We start from the raw sequence: 19,010 nt of genomic DNA on the forward strand, positions 1-19,010 counted from the left end.
AGATTCCCTATTAGAAATCCGGCAGACAAGACATCAACCAGCAAATGAATCTCCTCTAGAATCTGGGAAAGACAATTGGGACTGCTCCGCTAATGCAACTGATTAGCAAAGATCATCTTACAGAATGAATAAGTGGAAATGACAACAAATTATGTTTATCCTAAGAACATGGACACATTGTGTTCCTTAAATTCTGGTACTAGAACCAAATCACAAGTTTTAAAAAAAAATGATCATATAATAAAATTCTGGTTTTCCTTAGTTGAAGTAAGCCTCCTAAATAATAATTTTAAAAAAAGGATGTAAATATCCTTAAAAGACTAATGACATTTCACAGGTAATGCAATTTAGAAAGAAACACTTCCATGTTTTCTTTTCCAACAATGTGCATTTTTGTAAACTGCTATAAATTGCAATTCAAAAGCACTGCTCTCACCATCCCCAATCATTTTTTATACTGATCAAATGAATGCAGATACTCCCATTTGGGAGGGGCGACATGACATTTCACTTGGCAGTTCTAAACAGGTCACAGACCTTTCACAGACCCTAAGGCAGTGGGAGGGAGTGCTTGACTAAACCGTGTAACCAAATCAAACCAATGGTTACCCCTTTTCAAAACCATTGGAATGGTCTGCACAATGCTATTCACATAGCAGCACAGAAACTGAAAGGATGGTCATCCAATGGAAATTTCTCTCCTTTTGTTTACACTTACAGAGCTCAAAAAGTAATACTAGGAGGGAAGCAATTACATTTGCTATGATAAAAGTCATAAACACTTAACATGCGTTCTGGCTGGTGTAAATGGCATAGATATGGCCATCCATTGGTATGTATATATATGCACATGTATGTATGTATATGCATGTATATTTATTGAAGATGTCCCTTTGTTTGAAACCTTAAGCACAAAGACACAACATGGCTGCCCTCAAGATGACCTATTGCTTTCAAGTTGCTTGAACACATCAGAATTTCCATTGTTAAGGTTGATTAATTGAAACTGATAAGTTACCATGAATAAAGATTGTTTTTCTGTTTAATGTGGTGGGCCTGATTTGGTAAATGCCTCATTCATGTAGCTTTGCAGTGCAGCATATGGGCAAGAGTCATTCAGTATCACAAACATATACAATTTATTATGCTTGTATGGGCACAACCAAAAGGCCTTTCTATTTTAATGACAAAGTTTCAATGAAAAATTCCATTTAAAGAGTCACTAGGAACATGATCTGAGATTTTGTCATTTATTCTTAAGAGTTTACATCGCTGTGTTTCTCTGAGTAGTTTTAAAACTATCATATTTAAATATAGTTTTTAAGAAAGATGCAAATGTCCAAATTATACCTTAGCACTAGTCATTGGGAACACAGCAGAATTTACGTTAAATGTTAACAGACATACGAAGAGAAAGCACCTTTTCATCTGATGCTAACTTGTGTGCTCTGTAACTGAGAAAGTAATCTTAAATGTTTCATTGAGGTGCCATCAACAAAAGTTCCCAAGTTTACAAGAAAATGTGAAGGATGTTAGCTTCCTGAAGTCTTCTTTCCCTTTAATAAATGAAATCAGAAAACAATATTTAAAAATAATTTAGGGACAATCACATGAAAATACAGTGGATTTGTTAATTTGCCCACAATTTCATTACTGTTAGCTTCCTTTCCTTGAAAGTTGATGTCACTTTTCAGACTATATTGAAAACTGTCATGAGTATTTACCAATAAAGGTAAGTTTTAAAATTTTTTCTAGTGATGTTGTACAGAAACATTCATTTTTCATTTCAGCTGCTCACATAATCACCTGAAGAATAATAATGACAACAAAAATCTACGAGAGACTTGCTAATGAACTAAAGAAATGACTGTATCAAACCATCAAAGAGATAGTTACCATATTCAGCCTTTAATGTCTTATCAAATAAATTCTCTGGTCATTCATGTCCATGAAACAGTTCAAGTTCACCCAACATTTCTCAATTAAATTAGATGGGTAATCTCAGTTCAGCTCTTCGGGAGAGTAATAAACCACATTGGTCACAGTTGACCACAGCTAGTATGCGATTCATAAAGGACTGGATGTCCATTGGAAAGCTAATCAGTGCACCGTCACTTGTAAAATTCCCTCCTGTATTTTGAAGCGATAATCTGTATCTAATTTTTAAAGAAAAATTTACTCTCCTTTCACTCTTCTGAGGCCAATTTCTTTTCTGGACCTGAATAGAGATTATTGGTGAACAGTACCAAATAGCTTTGGTATGTGTACAACAAAAACCCACCTCTTTGTAGAACATAACAAATTATGCAATGTTCACAGATGTGCTTTGCATTGTGTCTTTTGTGAGAAAATGAAGGCCCAAGTCAATTCCCACCCCTCTCTTTATGAAAGCCTAGGCTCCCCATGCAATCTGTCCTAATCCCGGGGAAAAAAATCATTATACCTAATATGGAAGCTTCAGATAGTTATCTGAAAGGGGATTTTTTTCATTTGCACTTTTGGTCTCTGTAATTTGCAGAACTATGAGTTTGAAGTTGCAAGCAAATTTGTTCCTAGAAACAAGCAGGGAAGACTAAAATGTTAACTGCTCCTCTAACCCACATCTGATGTTTAGAGGAAATGCTGTGTTCACATGATCTCATGCTTGAATTTATAGGCCACCAAAGAAATAGAGTCATTTTTCAATTACAGTTTGAAAAAATGTACACACTGAAAATATTTTAAATCTTGTTTCTGTATTTTGGCTTTTTATGATTTTTATCAAGGAAGAGGTTAATCCTATTGTCACAAGGTAGCCATTGCTGCAGTAATGGTGACAAATGCAGAGAGGCATTCTCAGGTTCACCCTGCTTCATGGGACCTCTGTGAATACAGGTGTTACTTTTACTGAATGTGCTAGTCTTTGGGAGTCAGTCTTAGAATAGGCATTTCAAGCACTGAGGAGATTCTCTGCATCCTCAGTACCTAGCCCAAGGCTTTGTTTATAGTACATGCTCAGAGTTACTCTATGATCCAGCAATTCTACTCCCTGCAATCTATCTGGACAAAATAGCAATTCAAAAAGATACATGCACCCCAATGTTCACAGTAGCACTATTCACAATTAGCCAAGACATGGAAGCAACCTCAGTGTCCATCAACAGATGAGTGGATAAAGAAGACGTGGTACATATATACAATGGAATATCACTCAGCTATAAAAAAGAATGAAATAATGCCATCTACAGCAACATAGAAGGACCTAGAGATTATCATACTAAATCAGTCAGACAAAGAAAGACAAGTACCTTATGATAGCACTTATATTCAAAATATAAATTTTGAATCCAAAATACGAATTTATTTATAAGACAGAAACAGACTCATAGACATAGAGTGGTTACCAGAGGGGGAAGGGGGTGGAGGAGGGAGAAATAGGAGTTTGGGATTAGCAGATACAAACTACTATATATTGGGTTGGCCAAAAATTTTCCATAAGATATTATGGAAAAACTCAAACAAACCTTTTGGCCAACATAATATAAAACAGATAAACAATAAGGTCCTACTGTATAGTGCAGGGAACTGTATTCAATTTTCTGTAATAAACCATAATGGAAAAGAATGTACATATATATGTATACACACATATATATATATATGTATATATATATTCAGATATAGCTGAATCACTTTGCTCTACACAAGAAACTAACACAACATTGTAAATCAACAATACTTCAATTAAAAAATATAGTAGGTACTCATAATAAAGTCTAGGGAAGGAATGAATAAATGAATGTATTAATAAAAAGAAGGTGAAACCTAGGAGGTTAAGTAGTGTGGGCCCTTGGCATCCACGGCCTTTCAGTTGCCTCCCACAATGACTGGTCTTGGTCATGAGACTTGCTCTAATGGGACAGGAGCAAATGTGCCAGCAGATTCAACGGACCTGTGTGTGCATTGGCACTTGCTCTTTTTTTTTGCTGTTCCTGAGAACTCTGACACCGCCATGAAAGCAAGACTGGGTTTGCCTAATCAATGACGAGAAATATAAGGTCTGATTGCCTCTGTCATCTCAGCAGACACCCAGCCTGAGGTCACAGATGGCCAGCTAACTATGGGATATGAGCGAGCCCCAGCGAGAGCAGGCAGAAGACCTACGACCTAGGTGCAGGCATGTATAAAGTCACAGAAGCGCAGAAGAGCATGGACTAGCAGGGAACAGCTATCCCAAACAAAAGCTGGTGGTTTGTTATGACTAGATTAGGCAGCTCATGTAGGAGAGAGGCAGGGGTTATGCATGGTTTCATAAGCTAAACTGAAGAATTTAGTTCTATGCTAAAAACCACAGACATCTATTGAAGGATTAAGCAGAGGAATAACAAAAGTGAATCAAAGAATGAAATCCTTAGTGACTCCAACACTCACTACTCAGAGCTGGTGGTGGAACTGAGTAATCAGGAGAGACTGAGAAGGATGCTCTGATAAGTAGCGGGAGAATAAGAACAGGCTGGTGTCTTGGAGTAAACAGGAGAGAATTTCATGAGTTAAGGGAGGCTTGGGGACTTCCCAGGTGGTCCAAGTGGCTAAGACTCCATGCTCTCAACGCAGGGGGTCTGGATTCAATCGAATAACAACAAATGGTTGATAAATTGACAACAGACTTCAATGACCCTGAGCAGAAGCTCAAAGGCAAAGGCATAGTAACAGCATGTGGAGGAAAAAATAACTGCTAACCCTGAACATCATCTCTTGCTAAACTACCCTCAAAAGGAAGATAAAATTAAGACAAACAGAATGTACCAGATTACTGAAGTAATGATACATTTTAGCACACACATACCCTAAAATGTACACACACACAAGGGGTATTCAACATGTAATTCCGTGTTGTCTGAATATTTGAAATATTTCATAGAAAAAAAGTTTCTAAATTAAATAAGCCTATAAGCCTTCCCTCAATGCATTCTTACTAATAGGAGAACACAAGTAATACGATTACTTTATAATTTTTTGTCACTCTAGTTTACATTTGTGTAGAATGCAATAGTACACAACTTACTTCTTCCTACGATCTATTTTTTTTTCATGTGATTGTTTCATTCAAGATGAGGAACATGCTTTAAAGAAGATGAACCAGCCAGGAATGGGACAGGCTGAGGACTAGAGTCCTGTGACACTTCTTTACACTGACAAATATCTGCTTTTGGTTCTCAATTTATTCCCTCAAACTCCAAACCTGGTGTTCCTCCTCCTGAAAGGAATATTCATATGGTATCTTTCACATACAAAGATGTCACTGCCAGTTCACTCAAGCGTGTACTTGATATGTCCATGAATTTGCATGAATCCATACATAATATCTTGCAACATTTTGCCATTTCTCTAACAGAAACATTACTAAATTTAAAAATTAATACCCACTCCACATTACTTAAAACCTTTCTCAATATTTTGTTAACCATCATAAAAGGCTTATATAGTTTATAATGACTCTTAAGTAACTGGGCAGCAATGAGCCTCTGGGGTTTGGGATGAAATCAGTGGCCACAGGACCCAGAGAGGCAGCTGGAATTCAATTCATGGCCCAATGAATGAATAACACACCAGAAAGTATTCTTGCCTCATGCTTCATGTTTTGGAGACCTCTGAGTACCAGTTTGGGGCATAATTAGGAATATGCTTTGTGGCGTTTATTCAATGAAACTCTGCCTGTGCTGTGCTTAATCACTCAGTCATGTCTGACTCTTTGCGACCCCTTGGACTGTAGCCCACTAGGCACTTTTGTCCATGGGGATTCTCCATGCAAGAATACTGAAGTGGGTTGCCATGCCCTCTTCCAGGGGATCTTCCCAACCCAGGGATTGAACCAGGTCTCCTGAACTGCAGGCAGATTCTTTACTATCTGAGGAAATTCTGTCTACATATACTTAAAAGCAGGCTTCCCAGGTGATGCAGTGGTAAAGAATCAGCCTGCCAATACAGGTACACACCAGAGACTTGGGTTTGATTCTTGGGTCGGGAAGATATCCTAGAGGAGGAAATGGAGATCCACTCTAGTATTCTTGCCTGGAAAATTCCATGGACAGGGGAGCCTGGTGGGCTACAGTCCATAGTGTTGCAGAGTTGGATACAACTGAGTGACTGAGCACACATGCATACTAAAAAGCATCACTAGATTGAATTAATATGAGACAGTCAATCAAATTAATAAAACACATGTATTAGTTGTGACATTTTTTCTGCTAATTTGTTATGATCTTATTTACAAATTCAAAGTGTTTTGGCTGCCTACTTGTTTCAACTATTTTAAAAAATAATTGTATTGATTTATTTTTGGCTGTTGGTCTTCATTGCTGCATAGGATTTTCTCTAGTTGAAGTGAGAGGGGACTACTCTCCAGCTGCAATGTGCGAACTTCTCATTGCGGTAGTTTCTCTCATTGCAGAGCATGGGCTCTAAGGCACATGGACTCAGTAGTTGTGGCCCTCAGTCTCTAGAGCACAGACTCAGTAGTTGTGCAAAATGGGCTTAGTTGCTCTGCGGCATGTGGGATCCTCCCAGGTCAGGGATAAAACCTATGTCTCCTGCATTGGTAGGCGGATTCTTTAACACTGAACCACCAGGGAAGCCCCAATTTCAACTATTAACACCATTTTCAAAGTATTGTCATTCCACTACTAAGTTGTGTCTGACTCTTTGCAACCCCATGGACTACAGCATGCCTGGCTTCCCCATCCGTCACAGAGTTTGCTCAAACTCATGTTCATTGAATCAGTGATGCCATCCAACCATCTCATCCTCTGTCATCCCCTTCTCCTACTGCCTTCAATCTTTCCCAGCATCAGGGTCTTTTCCAGTGAGTCAACTCTTTGCATTCAGCTTCAGCATCATTCCTCCCAATGAATATTCAGGGCTGATTTCCTTTAAGATTGACTGGTTTGATCTCCTTGCACTCCAAAGGACTCTCAGGAGTCTTCTCCAACACCACAGTTCAAAAGCATCCATTTTTCAGTACTCAGCTTTCTTTATGGTCCACCTCTCACATCCATACATGACTACTGGAAAAACCATAGCTTTCACTATATGGACCTTTGTTGGCAAAGTGATGTCTCAGTTTCTTAATATGCTGTCTAGGCTGGTCATAACTTTTCTTCCAAGGAGCAAGTGTCTTTTAATTTCGTGGCTGCAGTCACCCACTGCAGTGATTTTGGAGCCCAAGAAAATAAAATCTGTCACTGTTTCCACTTAATTTCGTGGCTGCAGTCACTGTCCGCAGTGATTTGGGAGCCCAAGAAAATAAAGTCTGTCACTGTTCCCACTTTTTCCCTATCGATTTGTCATGAAGTAATGGGACAAGATGCCACAATCTTAGTTTTTTGAATGTTGAGTTTTAAGCCAGCTTTTTCACTCTCATGTTTCACCTTTAAGAGGCTGTTTAGTTCTTCTTCACTTTCTGCCATCAAAGTGGTATTATCTGCATATATGAGGTTGTTGATATTTTTCCCAGAAATCTTGATTTCAGCTTATGAGTCATCCAGCCCAGCATTTCACGTGATATATTCTGCATATAAGGTAAATAAGCAGGGTGACAATATACAGTCTTGATATACTCCTTTCCCAATTTTGAACCAGTCCATTGTTCCATGTCCTGTTCTAAATGTTGCTTCTTGTCCCATATACAGGTTTCTCAGGAGACAGGTAAGGTGGTCTGGTATTTCCATATCTTTCAGAATTTTCCACAGTTTGTTGTGATCCACACAGTCAAAGGCTTAGCAGAAGTAGATTTTTTTTTTTTTTTAAATCTTGCTTTTTCTATGATCCAGAGGATGTTGGCAGTTTGATCTCTGGTTCCTCTGCCTTTTCTAAATCCAGCTTGTACACACGGAAGTTCTCGGTTCACGTACTGCTGAAGCCTAGCTTGAAAGATTTTGAGCATTACCTTGCTAGCATGTGAAATGAGCGCAACTGTACAGTAATTTGAACATTTCTTTGGCATTGCCTTTCTTTGGGACTGGAATGAAAACTGATCTTTTCCAGTCCTGTGACAACTGCTGAGATTTCCAAATTTGCTGGCATGCTGAGTACAGCACTTTAACAGCATCATCTTTTAGGATTTAAAATAGCTCAGCTGGAATTCCATCATCCTCACTAGCTTTATTTGTAGTAATGCTTCCTGAGGCCCACTTGACTTCACACTCTAGGATGTCTGGCCCTAGGTGAGTGACCACAACATCATGGTTATCCAGGTAATTAAGACCTTTTTTGTACATTTATTTTGTGTATTCTTGCCACCTCTTCTGCTTCTGTTAGGTCCATACTATTCCTGTCCTTTATTGTGCCCACCTTTGCATGAAATGTTCCCTTGATATCTCCAGTTTTCTTGAAGAGATCTCTAGACTTTCCCATTCTATTGTTTTCCTCTATTTCTTTGCATTGTTCACTTAAGAAGTCTTACCTCTCCTCGCTCTTCTTTGAAACTCTGCATTCAGATGCGTATATCTTTCCCTTTCTTCTTTGCCTTTTGCTTTCAAAGCATGGATTATCCATTTTAATTTTTGACATGTTGCAATCCCCTATCTGATCAATTGACAAAGCTTCAGTTAGAAAGAAAACTTTGGATTTCTGTGATTAATTTTCAAATCCAATTCGTCATCTTGACTCTTCCCTATGCCATTGAAAATTCCCTGTATTTGGAAAGGTATGTTAAGAGACACACTGTTGGTCTTCCAGACTTTAATTTGTCATTCAATATCTTAAATCTCATGCCTCAAATAGGAAGTATCAAAAAGAACAAAGGCATAAAGAGCAAGGAAAATTCCCAGGAAAAGGTAGCGAAGAGTCAGCCCAAATCTGAAAGACAAGGATAACATATATAACCTAGAAATAGAACATCTGAATTATAAGTAATTGGTGGCAATAAGGGAAGTAGGAGAAAAGCTGGTGGCAGTGACATCATAAACATTAATAGATACCTTAATACATTATATTTAGTAAGTCAGGTTAGTCCCTTTTTAACATTTTTAATAGCCATCAGTTACACATGAAGTGATGTTACATACCATCAGTTATGTATATTGTGTACAAAAGTACATGTGTAGCAATATTATAAAATATGCATTTGAATGTGAATACCTTACTAGATTATATTAATTACAGCTGAAGTCTAGAAAGAATATGTAAAACAATGCTAACACTTATGCCTAAAATGCTTTCCTTTTTATCTTTTAAGTTACTTCTCTTGTGTGATTTTTAAAATTATTTTTGTGTTTAAAACAAAAATGGGGGAACTGAACTCCACTTTTGGTGCATATTACAATGACTCAAGAATGAAACACTTTACAGGTCTAAAGTTTCAAAGGGTGAAAAGAAAGATTTTAAAAACCTTTCCAATGTACTACAATTGTTCTACCATTCTTTAAAAACCTTTAAGATCGTCTCTTCCATGTTTCTTCACTAAAAGTCTCAAGAGAATTAACAATACAATGTAATCTAGGTTTAAATTTGGGTTTCTCCTGTGTTTCAGATATTTATGTTTGAGGTTTCTCTTACCGACAAGCCACTTAAAGGGTCACTGTTACTTTGAGGTTTTATCAATGAGATTCGTGTCTTTGGGGCCCATTAGGGACATTTTTGAAGATTACAATGTCAATAGCACCTAATTACTGGCCTGTGAGAAAGGTCTTCTTAAGTACATAAAATCTGGGGCAGTGCGCAGGACACAATGGGCTGCTCAGATCCCAAATTTTATCACAGTTAAGTAGCAAACAAATTAATAATGTTACCTGGGATCTCCTGGGATAATTACTACTGTGTAAAAAAGACTGCTTTGAAATTCTGCCAATAGTATCGTACCTCATTTTTTAAAATTTCTTTACACTCATGAGGATTTCTTTATGTCTTAAATTTTCTTTGTTGCAACAGCAACTCTCTGCTTCACACTAGAATTTTTTGGAGTAAAGCTTGCAACATAACAAAGAATAAATTTCAATTTGCTTGGGAAACATATCCTCTGATGCTATTTTAAGTTATGTTTTATTTTGCCCTTTTCAAAATATCTACAGTTATGATCTGATACTAATGACAAATTTTATTCTTTCTTATGCATGGTGGACATAAGAATTAAAGGAGAGACCAGTTCTTTTAAATCACTAGCCTACTTCTGAGGACATTATAATTCTCATGTAATGGGTTAAAAAGCAGGTTTGCCAGACTTTATTTTCAGAATCCAGGGATTATATTATCCATAGGTCAGGAGGAATGGCAGGGATGGGGTTAGCTAGGCAAGTCACCTCATTTAATCCTCATAACAAAGCTAGGAGTTGGAGTCACCACCTCCATTTTACAGAGCAGAAGGAGCTGAGATGAAGTCACCCCTGGAGTAAGTGACTGGAATGAGATGGGAACCAAAGTCTGTCCACCTGCAAAGCCTTTCTGCTACATCTGCTACAATGTTTTCCCATTGTGTGTTGTTGAAAATGGGACCACACATTGTCATGCATGTGTCTTGGAGTAAATCAGTATAATTGACTGGTGACAAACCTGGCCCCTGGGGCCACATTGTCTGGGTCTGAACCCAGCCTTTTTTGTAAAAATAATAATCTATTTATTTGCGGTCATAACCTTGGCAGCCTACTAGGCCCCTCTGTATCCAACCGTCTCCTTTATAGACTTGAGAAGGCAAGAGTGCTGACCTTATAGGGTTTTTGTGAGGGTTAGAGCTAAAACCTGAAAAGCATTTAGAATAGTTGGTTGTTGTTTAGCCACTAAGTCATGTCCAACTCTTCACTACCCCATTGACTACAGCCCACCAGGCTCCTCTGTCCATGGGATTTCCCAGGCAAGAATGCTGGAGTGGGTTGCCATTTCCTTCTCCAGGGGATCTTTCTAATCCAGGAATCAAACTTGTGTCTTCTGCATTGGCAGGTGGATTCTTTACCACTGAACCACCAGGGAAGCTCATTAGAATAGTACCTACACCCATTACATGTTAGTTACCCATAATTTTCAGAAGTATCTTATTGTATGAATATACAATATAAAAACCTCGATCTTTAAAGCAACACTGAGGATTCTGGTAACAGGGAGTATAAATATTCAGTAGGGTATTTAAAATTAATATCCTATTTACATAATTTAAAATACAGATCTCAATAACACAGTGACTTTAATGGGTTCAATTTGCCTTCTGTCACCAGATAGGTTACAGTCACCCTCATGTTATAGAAAGTAATGATTTGTCTATTGGTTCACATGAGTCATGTAGCTAAACACCTCTTTGAAAACAAATTTGTGAATTAGTGCTTGGAAACACTGATAATGTACTGAGCTATTTCCTAGGGGCCTGGAGGGGTTTCTCCACCTTCTGAAGCACCTGAGAAGCTTGGAGTGACTTGTTTTGTGAAGACGGTTTGGCCTTTTGAACATCTAGTGTGCATATTGTTCCATCCCAGTAACCATGAAAGACAGCTTTCCAATGAAAAAAAATTCATTTACTTTTTGAATTAGTAAATTTGTAATTCAATTTCCTCCTGGCATTTATATGTCAGTTTTTTGGGCCATTACAAGTAGAAAATTTATTTCTAGTTGATTTGGGATTAACTGGAATCCAATTAACCAGAAACTTTCGTTAACTGAATGATTTCCCCGCATTGTCTTCAGAGGGGAGAATGTGACACAGCAAAGTTATATCAGAGATTTTGTAGAAAGAAATGTCAGGGTTTTGCCCAGAGACTTTCTGTGTGACACCCTTACTCACTCCTTCTCTGCAGCTCAGAGTCTATTCAGTATGATGCGCCTTGTGGCATCCTGCAAAATTATGGATCATAAAATAGCATTCACTTTCAATTTTATTAGTAAGCTGGAAAAGGGGGGCTAATGAATTTTAGGATGGTTTTCAGTAGACAGGGTGGAAATAACTCTACACTTTGCATTTTCAGAACAGAAGAAAGGGAATGCCAGTGTTTGTTTTGGCTGAGGCTCCCTCATGGCCCAGGTAGCCGTCAAAGTCGGTTTGTATGACCACAAATGGACCTTCAAAAAATGGTTTGCTTGGCTCGGAAAAATGATTTTTGGATGTAAAATTCTCAACTGGATTTTTTGCTGTTAATTAAGGCTCTAATTAAAATGTTGGGTAGACCCAAAGCAATCTATAGATTCAGTGCAATCCCTATCAAGCTACCAACGGTATTTTTCACAGAACTAGACCAAAGAATTTCACAATTTGTATGGAAATACAAAAAACCTCGAATAGCCAAAGTAATCTTGAGAAAGAAGAATGAACTGGAGGAATCAACCTGCCTGACTTCAGACTCTACTACAAAGCCACAGTCATCAAGACAGTATGGTACTGGCACAAAGACAGAAATATAGATCAATGGAACAGAATAGAAAGCCCAGAGATAAATCCACGAACCTATGGACACCTTATCTTTGACAAAGGAGGCAAGAATATACAATGGAAAAAAGACAACCTCTTTAACAAGTGGTGCTGGGAAAAACTGGTCAACCACTTGTAAAAGAATGAAACTAGAACACTTTCTAACACCATACACAAAAATAAACTCAAAATGGATTAAAGATCTAAATGTAAGACCAGAGACTATAAAACTCCTAGAGGAGAACATAGGCAAAACACTCTCCGACATAAATCACAGCAGATCCTCTATGACCCACCTCCAGAATATTGGAAATAAAAGCAAAAATAACAAATGGGACCTAATGAAACTTAAAAGCTTTTGCACTACAAAGGAAACTATAAGCAAGGTGAAAAGACAGCCCTCAGATTGGGAGAAAATAATAGCAAATGAAGAAACAGACAAAGGATTAATCTCAAAAATATACAAGCAACTCCTGCAGCTCAATTCCAGAAAAATAAATGACCCAATCAAAAATGGGCCAAAGAACTAAACAGACATTTCTCCAAAGAAGACATACAGATGGCTAACAAACACATGAAAAGATGCTCAACATCACTCATTATAGAGAAATGCAAATCAAAACCACAATGAGGTACCATTACACGCCAGTCAGGATGGCTGCTATCCAAAAGTCTACAAGCAATAAATGCTGGAGAGGGTGTGGAGAAAAGGGAACCCTCTTACACTGTTGGTGGGAATGCAAACTAGTACAGCCGCTATGGAAAACAGTGTGGAGATTTCTTAAAAAACTGGAAATAGAACTGCCATATGACCCAGCAATCCCACTTCTGGGCATACACACTGAGGAAACCAGATCTGAAAGAGACACGTGCACCCCAATGTTCATCGCAGCACTGTTTATAATAGCCAGGACATGGAAGCAACCTAGATGCCCATCAGCAGATGAATGGATAAGGAAGCTGTGGTACATATACACCATGGAATATTACTCAGCCATTAAAAAGAATTCATTTGAATCAGTTCTAATGAGATGGATGAAACTGGAGCCCATGATACAGAGTGAAGTAAGCCAGAAAGATAAAAACATTACAGCATACTAACACATATATATTGGAATTTAGAAAGATGGTAACGATAACCCTATATGCAAAACAGAAAAAGAGACACAGAAAATATAGAACAGACCTTTTGAACTCTGGTAGGGAGAAGGTGAGGGTGGGATGTTTCAAAAAGAACAGCATGTATACTATCTATGGTGAAACAGATCACCAGCCCAGGTGGGATGCATGAGACAAGTGCTCGGGCCTGGTGCACTGGGAAGACCCAGAGGAATCGGGTGGAGAGGGAGGTGGGAGGGGGGATCGGGATGGGGAATACGTGTAAATCTATGGCTGATTCATATCAATGTATGACAAAACCCACTGAAATGTTGTGACGTAATTAGCCTCCAACTAATAAAAAAAATTAAATAAAATAAAAGGCTGTTGTTGCCTGTTGAAATAAAAAAAAAAAATGTTGGGTAGAACAAAGATTGCAAATTTAACAATTTACATTTTAATGATAAATCAGAAAGTCTCTCTTTCCCAGGCTTCCCTGTCCTTCACCATCTTCTGGAGCTTGTTCAAACTCATGTCCATTGAGTCAGTAATACCATCCAACCATCCCATCCGCTGTCATCCCCTTCCCTTACTGCCTTCAATCTTTCCCGGCATCAGGGTCTTTTCCAATGAGTCAGCTCTTTGCATCAGGTGGCCAAAGTATGGGAGCTTCTGCTTCAAATCAGTCTTTCCAGTGAATATTTAGGGTTGATTTCCTTTAAGATTGACTGGTTTGATCTCTTTGCAGTCCAACGGACTCTCAAGAGTCTTCTCCAGCCCCACAGTTTGAAGGCATCTGTTCTTCCATGCTCAGCCTTTGGTGCTCAGTCCATATGATCACATGGACCTAAACCTTGTCTAACTCAATGAAACTATGAACCATGCCATGTAGGGCCACCCAAGATGGACGGGTCATGGTGGAGAGTTCTGACAAAACGTGGTCCGCTAGAGAAGGAAATGGCAAACCATTTCAGCATTCTTGCCTTGAGAACCCCATGAACAGTATGAAAAGGCAAAAAGATATGACACTGAAAGATGAACCCCACCCCACACCCCCCTGCCGAGGTTGGTAGGTGCCCAATATGTTACTGGAGAAGAGTGGAGAAATAGCTCCAGAAGGAATGAAGAGGCTGAGCCAAAGCGGAAACAATGCCCACTTGTGGATGTGACTGGTGATGGAAGTAAAGTCTGATGCTGTAAAGAACAATAGTGCATAGGAATCTGGAAAGTTAGGTTTATGAATCAAGGTAAATCAGAAGTGGTCAAGCAGGAGATGGCAAGAGTGAGCATCAATATTTTAGAAGTCATTGAACTAAAATGGACAGGAATTGGTGAATTTAACTCAGATGACCATTATATCTACTACTGTGGGCAAGAATCCCTTAGAAGAAATGGAGTAGTCCTCATAGTCAACAAAAGAGCCTGAAATGCAGTACTTGGGTGTAGTCTCAAAAACAATAATGATCTCGGTTCATTTCCAAGGCAAACCATTCAATATCACAGTAATTCAAGTCTGCCCCAACCACTAATGCTGAAGAAGCTGAAGTTGAACAGTTCTATGAAGACCTACAAGACCTTCTAGAACTAACACCAAAAAAAGATGTCCTTTTCATCACAGGGGACTGGAATGCAAAAGTAGGAAATCAAGAGATACCTGGAGTAACAGGCAAGTTTGGCCTTGAAGTACAAAATGAAGCAGGGCAAAGGCTAACAGAGTTTTGCCAAGAGAATGCACTGGTCATAGAAAACACCATCTTCCAACAACACAAGAGGTGACCTTACACATCGACATCACCAGATGGTCAATACCAAAATCAGATTGAATATATTCTTTCTTCCCCTAATACATTATGATATTTTAAAATAACTTACTGTAGGGATTGGAATTTCCAACAGTCTACAGATCTAGCCCTTTATTTAAATGCTGACATCTTTGGGGACTTCTCTGGCAGTCCAATGGTTAGGACTCTCCGTTTCCACAGCAGGGACCTGGGTCCAAATCCTGGTGAGGGAACTAAGATCTCCAAGCCATATGGTGCAGCCAAAAAAAAAAAAAAAAAATGCTGATATCTTTAAAAGGCTGCCACGCTTTAAGCTAGCAGCCACTATAGAATCCAGTCTGGGTGTTGTCATTGTTCAGTCACACAGTCATGTCCAACTCTGCAACCCCATGGACTGCAGCATGCCAGGCTTCCCTGTCCTTCACCATCTTCTGGAGTTTGCTCAAACTCATGTGCACTGAGTCAATGATGCTATCTGACCATTTCATCCTCTGTTGCCCCCTTCTCCTCCTTCCCTCAATCTTTCCCAATATCTTTTCCAGTGAGTTGGTTCTTCACATCTGGTGGCCAAAGTATTGGAGCTTCAGCTTTAGCACCAGTTCTTCCAATGAATATTTAGGGTTGATTTCCTTTAGGATTGACTGGTTTGATCTCCTTGCAGTCCAAGGGACTCTCCAGAGTCTTCTCCAGCACCACAGTTCGAAAGCATTAATTCTTCAGTGCTCAGCCTTCTATATGGTCCAACTCTCACATCCATACATGACTACTGGAAAAACCATAGCTTTCACTATATGGACCTTTGTCAGCAAAGTGATGTCTCTGCTTTTGAGTAAACTGTCTAGGTCTGTCATAGCTTCTCTTCTAAGGAGGAAATGCCTTTTAATTTCATGGTTGCAGTCACTGTCTGTAGTGATTTTGGAGCTCAAGAAAACAAAATCTGTCACTGTGTTCATTTTTTCTCCCCTATCTATTTGCCATGAAGTGATGGGACTCGATACCATGATCTTACTTTTTTGAATGTTGAGTTTTAACTCAGCTTTTTCACTCTCCTCTTTCACCTGCATCAATATGCTCTTTAGGTCCTCTTTGCCTTTTACTATTAGGGTGGTGTCATCTGCATATCTGAGTGTTACTATGATCAAAAATGTCAGTCCAGGAAGCCAATAGGACTGTGGCTGCTAAAAGATTCCCAGCACCCTGGCAGGCACCTCTGGAAAAGATACTACCTACACCTGTAAACACTACAGAAGAAGTCTCTCCATTGCGTGGAGGCCCAGGAGAGAAGTTCCTTTCTCAATCTTGTTTTCAAAAAGTAGATGATTTTAAAATTAGGGTCCAGAATTTAAACTCATTTTACGCACTTCCTCCCTGTATAAATATTCATGATAAAACTTTACTTTTAAAGATTCCAAGACATGAAAATCAGAAATTACTGACACCCTTTGATTACTATCTCTAATTCAAATGAAGAACATTGCATTTTGTTAATACAAGGTATTCATTAGAGAAAAGCAAGCACGGTTGCTTCCTAAAGACGTATAGAAACCTGTGAACAAAATGTACCTCCACTTACCAAACAGTACAATTTGAGGCCCTGCAAGGACTGATGGGAGATAAAGAATGCTAGAAATGGTCAGATTTTTTCTTCTATTATTAAACTGGAAACTAGGAATTTAACAGGAGCCTCAGGTTTGGCAGTTAAAAAAAAAGAAACAGGATTCCAACTGAGACAGTTTCTAGTTTTGATGTATGACTCTCATTTTCAATTAACAGAGATCAATATTCAGAAATACATATTAACATTATTTTATTCATCGTATCTATGCATTAGTCTTATAAAGTGGCTGGATAAAAGCCATGCGTTCACCCAGAAACCGAACATCTCAGTTTGACAAAGAAAAGTGCTACTAATCCTGATTCATTACTCATCCTGTGTGTGTGCACCTTTTCTCCAACAAGAAGGATTCTTACCTTGTGGTGAAAGTGGGAGGGAAATCTGATCGCTGCTTAAGTCATCATACTGGTTGTCTACCTGTGGGTAAAATGAGACGTTTAATTACTGACGCTGAATAATACTGACTGATTAAATGTTAAATAGGAAAAAAGTAATCTACCTACCGAAGGTGAATGATCAACACTTGTAGAAGATGTCGACACTGTTGCCAAGTTCATTTTGGATTGCACAAATAAAGGTTTAACTTTCTGAAAGGCACAAAGGGTTCGTACCATTGTTATCCAGGGGAAATAAAGATTAACTCAAATGGAGGTAGAATGCTCTTCAGTCCTTAGTTAACCGAGATATGAAAATTATGCTTCTAACTTAATGGCTCAAATATCACTGGGGAAATAATTTCCTTTAAACCCAAGGAATGTCAGACTCTTTGTGACCCTATGGACTGATGCCTGCCAGGCTCCTCTGTCCATGGGATTTCCCAGGCAAGAATACTGGAGAGGGTTGCCATTTCCTCCTCCAGGAGATCTTCCCGATCCAGGGATCAAAACTACGTCTCCCGCAACTCCTGCATTGCAGGTGGATTCCTTCCCCACTGAGACACAAGGAATAGATCCCTTCCTAATTCAGGCTACTTTGTGAGAAAATTCAAGCAAAAATGTTTTCCTCAATGTCTCTTCTGACTCTACTTCCTTCTGATTCTCCCTATGCCATTTGGGATTTACTCCTTGTAACGGGTCAGGTATCACAAGGTCATCCCCAGCACTACTCAGTTCCTGGAAGCTACACAGTAGTGGTCCTGGTTCCCAGGAACTGAAGAGTGAAAACACAAAGGCAGCTCTTCTAGGAGTTCAGAAGCAGCAGCACATAAGCAGAACAGCCACCAACATCATATATGGCACAGTAAATCATGACATTAAAAATATGCTGGTGGAAACGACCAAAAACACACCAAGCATTATTATCAAAAAGAGGTCTGAGGTCTGTGGGTGCACCCTGGGAATGTATGTGGTGTTTTCCCTATTCAAGGCTTCTCTCTCGTTGGTTTATATGTATGCATACACATTTGCATGCATTTTTCTATCCCCCTACAGCCTGCTCCCACTCCCTTTTTGTTCCCCTTGACAAATAAACCATTTAAACATTTATGTGAGGACTCCCTTGGTGGCCCAGCAGTTAAGACTCCAAGCTCTCAATGCAGGAGGCCTGGGTTCGATCCCTGGTCAGGGAACTAGATCCCATATGTTGCAACTAAAGATCCTGCATGCTGCAACTAAGACCCAGCACAGCCAAATGAATAAATAAAAAGAAATACCTAAAAAATTGTAAACTTTGGTTGAGAAGAGAAAAAAAACAGAAGGAGAAGAGACTATTATATATAGAGACCAGTTCTGGAACACTGTGGGGGAGTCAATTATTAAAAATCCTTAGCAAGTTTCTCACATGTGTGCATGTGAAGTCACTTCAGTCATGTATGACTCTTTGTGACCCCATGGACTATAGCCCATCAGGCTCCTCTGTCCACGTGATTCTTGAGGCAAGAACACTGGAGTAGGTTGCCATGCCCTCCTCCAGGGCATCTTCCCCAACCAGGGATTGAACTTGAGTCTCCCATGTCTCCTGCATTGGCAGGTGGATTCTTTACCACTGAGTCGCCTGGGAAGGCCCACCCCCCCCACATATATATACATATAATAACTGAATCACAACATTGTAAATCAACTATACTTCAATTTTTAAAAAGTCTATTTTAGAATTGGGCTTCGTCTATAGGTTACTTCTAGTGTGAAAATGAATGACCTAGTACTAGGAACAGATT

At 39.0% G+C, this 19,010-nt stretch overlaps 1 protein-coding gene across 1 annotated transcript in view; it reads right to left on the reverse strand.

The window, feature by feature from the left end:
• The window catches only part of C10H10orf67 (chromosome 10 C10orf67 homolog), a 157,283-nt gene that overhangs the window by 1,780 nt on the left and 136,493 nt on the right, over positions 1 to 19,010 (reverse strand). Inside the window, exons 17-18 of the mRNA XM_043480550.1 lie at positions 17,359 to 17,442; positions 17,212 to 17,272 (exon numbers count right to left, since the gene is read on the reverse strand). Of these exons, the coding sequence (XP_043336485.1) occupies positions 17,212 to 17,272; positions 17,359 to 17,442 (145 nt within the window). The remainder of the gene's footprint in view (positions 1 to 17,211; positions 17,273 to 17,358; positions 17,443 to 19,010) is intronic.

Source organism: Cervus canadensis, chromosome 10 (genome assembly GCF_019320065.1).
Source record: "Cervus canadensis isolate Bull #8, Minnesota chromosome 10, ASM1932006v1, whole genome shotgun sequence".
Lineage (NCBI taxonomy): Eukaryota > Metazoa > Chordata > Mammalia > Artiodactyla > Cervidae > Cervus > Cervus canadensis.